The 6,320-nt window shown below is 33.8% G+C and overlaps 1 protein-coding gene across 3 annotated transcripts in view; it reads left to right on the forward strand.

The window, feature by feature from the left end:
• SMC5 (structural maintenance of chromosomes 5) overlaps positions 1–5,672 on the forward strand; it is a 79,727-nt gene extending 74,055 nt beyond the window's left edge. For all 3 annotated transcript variants that reach the window (XM_016214246.2, XM_016214245.2, XM_087822700.1), the window contains 3 exons: positions 1,876–2,055; positions 2,139–2,234; positions 3,313–5,672. In XM_016214246.2, coding sequence (XP_016069732.2) covers positions 1,876–2,055; positions 2,139–2,234; positions 3,313–3,456 — 420 coding nt within the window. In that variant the 3' untranslated portion in view covers positions 3,457–5,672. The remainder of the gene's footprint in view (positions 1–1,875; positions 2,056–2,138; positions 2,235–3,312) is intronic.
• The last annotated feature ends 648 nt before the right edge of the window (positions 5,673–6,320 follow it).

Genomic DNA, 6,320 nt, shown 5'->3' on the forward strand with positions numbered 1-6,320 from the left:
ACTTATGGAAACTTTATTAAAGATCACACAGCTACCAAGTGGCAGAGAAAAAATCAAACCCCAGACCTGATCCCAGAGCCTAAGTTCTTAATACTGTCTCTTCAGTGGAAGTACTATAGTTTTTATGGGATGAAAATTTGATTACTAAGAGCTTTGTCAAACTCAAAGTAACTACTAACTACAGTATCTTTATCAAACCGCTTGACCAGATAAGGCAAAAATATAAATACGATCAAGTAAGCATAGGGAAACCTATGGTTAGACCTGTCGTAGAAATCCTGTTCTTTAACCTAGGTCCTTTTGCATAGTGCTATAACTTTATCATGTACTGTTTCTTCTGGATAGTTTTTCTGTGTTTTAAATGATAACTCATTCCTGTAGCAGTGATTCTTAGCCTTTTCTGTTCAGTTTTACTACCTAGCCATGGCCCCGGGAAAATGGACATTCTCATTTCTTCTCAGCCTTCCTCTTAGAATGTTTCTATTCTGGGCTCCTCGGTCATGGTTCTAGAACTGCCTTCTTTAGCCAGAGGTTTCAGTGAGATGAAGGAAGCTAGAATGAGCAAAGAGTGGGTGGCAAAGCCAAAAACAAAACTCTAGCAATCAAAGCTGGCAGAGTTATGAAATGGCATAGTTAATAAATTTGTTGTGAAATAAAGGCAGTGTATAAATTTAAAAAGTAAACCTTAGGAGTCAAACCTATTAAAATTGTCATTTGTTTTTGTTTTTAGAGGGCAAAAGATTGAAGGTGGGGTATTTCTAAAATTATCAGGATTCTTACCTTTATGGTTAAGATATTTGTATTTTTATAGAAGTTGTTACTGTTAATCTTAGACCTCCATTGTCCGGTATGGTAGGCACTGACTACATATGGCTATTGAGCACTTGAAATGTGTAAAATGTGCTGTAAGTGTAAAATACACAAATTTTAAAGATTTAGTATGAAAAATGTAAAATATCTTCTCAAAATATTTCATATTGATTACATGTTAAAGATATTTGGGGTATATTGGATTAAATAAATTAAAATTAACCTCATATATTTTTACTTTTTTAATGTGACTACTGGAACATTTTAAGTTACATATGTGGCTTGCATTATATCTCCTGGTCAGTGCTCTTAGACAAAGCTCTAATCATTAAATAGTTAAACTTTAATTGTCAAATTATATATCTCATTTTTACAGTAAATCTGAACCTGACTGATCTAGAAATGACTTATAAGAGCAGTAAGGAAGCCTTAGAGCGGCCGTATTTTGGGCAAAATTTAAAGAACACTTAAGTGCACTCATTACAACAAATATTTAATGAGCACTTATGTGCCAGGCTTTTGCTAAGTATTATTTGTATATATTTGATTTAACATAAATTTTTTAAGAATGCACAGTTTCTGCCTACCTTTTTCTTAACTGGCTGCAGAGCGGGGACTCTTGGCCCTCTGCGGTGATATTCACAGCTGCCTCTCTAGTGGAAAATGGCACGACACTCCGCTGTGCTCTAGGTATTTGCACCTGTAGCTTTAAAACCTAGCACTTCAGGAGCTAGACTAGATGGTGCCTTTCCATGCTGGGGCTAGCCACTCAGTATTTTCTAAAAACCCTTGGGAAAGCCTAGTAAACTTGAAGGCATGGTAGGAGACGAGGGAAAAAGCTACTCTTAATCGGTTTATTTTTCTTACTGAAATAGATCCTTAGAGACACACTAAAGCTTGTGAATCGCAACTGGTTCTTCAATGTTTTATTGGTTTACTTTAAACTATCACTAAATTTTAAGTTCTTTATTCTTACAATTAATTTATTCAGTATATTTTTATGTAATAGTAGGAAATTACCAGAGAAAACTCTCATCTTTCATCAACTTTTTTAATGTCTTATAGGAAGATTATGATAAATACGGAATTCGAATTAGAGTCAAATTCCGCAGTAGTACTCAGCTGCATGAATTAACTCCTCATCATCAGAGTGGAGGTGAAAGAAGCGTTTCTACCATGTTATACTTGATGGCACTTCAGGAGCTTAATAGGTGTCCATTCAGAGTGGTTGATGAAATCAATCAGGTACAGTGATTATTCTTTTACTTGGGTTTTATCGTATCTTGTATCTTATGTAGTTTAATGTAGTCATTATTGTCATTGTTTAGGGAATGGACCCGATCAATGAACGCAGAGTGTTTGAAATGGTTGTCAATACTGCTTGTAAAGAAAACACCTCTCAGTACTTCTTTATTACGCCAAAGGTAGGTAGTAAGTAACCTGAAAGTGGCTTATATGTAAATTTGAGCAGGAACGCTCCCAGGAAAGGAACTGAAAAGATTACAGTAATATTTATATTACTAAAGGGGACAAGTTCCAGTGACACACTTAATCAGAAATCTCATTATAGGAGAAAGAAACAGAGGAGACATGGCGTTACATTCTAGAACAGAGATTTCCTTCTTTTGGCACTTACTCCTCGAGAGAGGTGCCTCTTTTAACACTAAAAGCTGACAGAATGCACACCCTAGAACTCTGGCCTTCCTCATTTCCTGGAAAGGCCTGTTTTCGGCAACACTGTGCCCCTCTTTTGTCACCATTGCTACTGCCCTGTCCAGAAGAAACCATAAGTATCCCAACATATACTCACAGATCAACTATGATGAAAACAGAAGTATCATTATAGAGAGTCTTCTATATGCTAGATCATTGCAATGGGAAGTTTTCTTTTGTTATGTCTTACGCTGTGGGTAAATTATAAAATTGATCTAATTTTTCTTCTTTTTTTAACTAAGTATTCACACACATAAAACTTCATTGGTGAGCCCATCCTAAATTCAAATTTTTATTGCACAGTAGACTCTCTTCTTGTTCCAGCAGACACTCTATGGAATAGCCAGATCTGTTAATTTATTGTTTACCAAACACCTTGGCCTATAATCCAAACCTCCCTGTTACATACTTTTCAGGGTACCAGTCTATCACAGTGCCTGACCACAAAGTTGCTTGAGAAGCGTTTGTGGAAAAAAACGAGTGAAAGTGTCTATCCTAGGAATATCCTGGAGGACACACTTCTCTAGGGTCTTAACCTAAGAATTGGTCTTATCCCTTTTGGCCTGTGAATGTAGAAAGTTGCCTAAGCATGTTGATCATTCCTTAGGCCAGGCTTCAGACGTGCTAATTCAGGTAAGGATCACAGTCTGGCAAGGTACATATTGAGTTGTTAGCTTCATAAGCATTTCGGTAATACTACAAATAATATATTCCTGCATATGTAAGGTTGGAAAATTGTGCTTCTTAACATATATAGCATTATGTGACAGTTTGTTTTAACACTTACAGCTCCTACAAAATCTCCCTTATTCTGAAAAGATGACAGTATTGTTTGTCTACAATGGCCCTCATATGCTGGAACCAAACAGATGGAATTTAAAGGCTTTCCAAAGACGGCGGCGCCGTATTACATTCACTCAGCCTTCTCAGTAAAAGTAAAAGAAGAGAACTTTGGGATTTTTGTTAAATTCTATTTATAAGTATGGCTCAACTGAATAAAAGGAGATTCATTAAGACTAAAAGATCAGTTGTTTTTGGAAACCTGCTGTTAAATATAAATGGGTTAATGAATGGAGACCATAATAACTTCTTTCTGTGGAATATCATCTTCCCCTGGTAAAAATTAAGTCTTTTTCCGTCTTTGTTGACTTGAGTCCTTACCACTAACCACAAGTCATTGGGTTCCCATTTTAAAAAGTATTTACTGATTCAAATCAAAGGTACAGTGGAAGGGATTATCAGTCACAAGAAGTTTAATTGACAGGTAACCCTGAGCTTTAACTGCAGAGTAACTTCAATTACTTTAGTCTAAAGATGATTCTAGAGCTTAAGTCATACTTCTCTCCCAGTATTATATTTAATTTTTAAAAATTGATATAGAAACGTCTAGTCTTATGTACAGTAATTTATGACAAATTATTCATTTCTTACTATTAAAAAAAATTACCTTATCACCACTAGGAAATGGAATTTTATGGGCCTTTAAAAAGTTTTATGAAATTTGATACTATAATTGTATTGGTATCTCAAAGGGAAAAAAGTACTGGTCAAAAATGATAGGTAGTGGGACTTTATTGAAATGCCACAAGGTGGCCACTAGATGATGCACAATGCTACCAAAAGACTGACAGAAAATAAAATCAAGTGACAAGGGTTTTTAAAGAATAACTGTAAAGTGTGTGGGGTTTGTTTTTTTAATTTAAAGTCAATTGTATTTTACCTTTTAAATTTCTAAGAGCATTTTTATAATTATTTTTAGTAAGATTTTTCTTAAGATTTCATATACTGGTTTCTACAATTTATATTTGAAATTTCTCAGTGTTACTTAAAGAGTGAAGGAAAGCATTGATTTGTTTAAAACCATAATTTTTCTAGAACTTAAACTTATAGGTCCGTCCTTACAGTGTTGCTCCTACCCCATTATCTTAGAAAATTGAGTTTTAACTGTTTCTTTCAGTGTGAAAGAATGAGATGAGAAAATCATTTGTTTATCTCTAAATTATACCAATTAAGAGTGCCAAACAAATTCTATTATTTTCAAAAACAGACTTGTAAGATAATGGACTAGTCCAAGGACACGTCTTTGAACAGTGGATTGGATTTGCGCCAGTCATGAAAAAATTATTTTTTTGACTTGGTAGCCTGAATAAATTGAAAAGTTGCAGTCAGTTTGGGTTTTGTATATTCTTAAATAGCCTTTGAAATTTATATTCTTATTATGTCAAAAAATAATGAATCACAGTTTATGTCCTCTCACTTGGACATTTTCTCTTTAAAAACGTATTTTTTTCTTTATAAAAACTTTAAAAGAGCCTTCTCCTCTTAAACTAAGTCTAATGCATGTACTATGAAAATATTTTTCAATAACATTTTTCCTGGTCTGAACAAGACATGTAAACATTGAGAAACTTGGTAAATTGATGTTGTTACCAAAAATGTTTGTTGTTTAATACTTTGTTTTCCACCAAAATATCTTTGCTAATATGTGCTTGGTGTAGTTTGTTTATTGTCTAATTTAGTGCCAGTCATCTTTTTTCTGCAAAATGAATATCAATGTGACAAAGAAGCTTGAAATTTAGGTTGTTTGAAAATAAAATGCAGTGGTCAATTTTATTTCACTTTACATATACAACAGTCATCCCATACCTTGTTTGTTAGGATTTATATTTCTTTACTGGACAAGGTTAATATTTGGTTTTGCATTGAATTTTGAGCTGTGAAGGATAAATTATATTTTAACATATTAATAAAATAATAAGTCTAGCACATTATAGTTTCGGACACTTAAAACTTCATATAGTTTCTGCAAAAGTTTTAGTTTCACTCAAATTGTAAACACTTTAGGTAAAAATTTGATTTGATGAATAAAATATTTAAAACCTTAAGGTAACAAGCAAGTACTTCATTGATTTGCCTGAGGAGAGAGTCTGTTGAAAAGTTTTTAGCATTCAAAGTAAGAGGAAAGATCTGCTGCTGCTTTCTACTTGTCCTTTGAACATGTACTTATTTTCTTTGGAGTAGGAATCTTTAGTATGTGGAAAATATAATTTTGTCCTATTGTGTGTATGTGTGTGTGTGTGTGTGTGTAATTGAAAAAACTCTTTGTGGGAAATACTACTTTGTTGGTAATAAATGTGTATTTTCATATTCTCTTGGTGTGTATTATTTTATATGAGAACTGTTTTTATATTTTGAACCTTTTACAGAGTCATTTTGGTTTTCAGATTTACGGAAAAACAAGTCTATTGAGTGCCTGCCTGCACAGAACAGTGTCTGGCAGTCCATCTATGTTCCAAAGGATAGTAAATTTAGTCCCTTGTCTGCCTGCAAGGAAATTACCTTCTAGCAGAAGCAGTGAACACATGAAAAAGGTTTAAGTCCTCTAAGAAGCTAAGTTACAGGCAAGTATAAATATTCTTAGGTTGAAACCCTAGATTTGCCAAAAAGAACATTCCTAATAGTCAGTTTGTCTTATTTCTTACATTAACCTACTATCTAAAGTAATTTTTTAAAATATATTTTTGAGTCGGGTAGACTTGATCACTTGCTGACAGACATGGTACATCAGTGAAGTGAGGATAATGGCTTGAGAGGATCAGGTGAGATCAGGGCCTGTTAGGGCATCGAGCTTCAGAGTGGGCAGTCGATAAATGTTTCCTTCTCATATATATATATTTCAGCTTTATTGAGATCAGAGATTTTAAATCTTTAAAAATATGTACTATGCATTTCATACATCAAGGTCTGAGAATTCTAAGTTCATGTGGAAATTTTCATTCTATTTCATCGATAGTGTC

The sequence above is a fragment of the Miniopterus natalensis genome, chromosome 12 (assembly GCF_054644295.1).
Source record: "Miniopterus natalensis isolate mMinNat1 chromosome 12, mMinNat1.hap1, whole genome shotgun sequence".
Lineage (NCBI taxonomy): Eukaryota > Metazoa > Chordata > Mammalia > Chiroptera > Miniopteridae > Miniopterus > Miniopterus natalensis.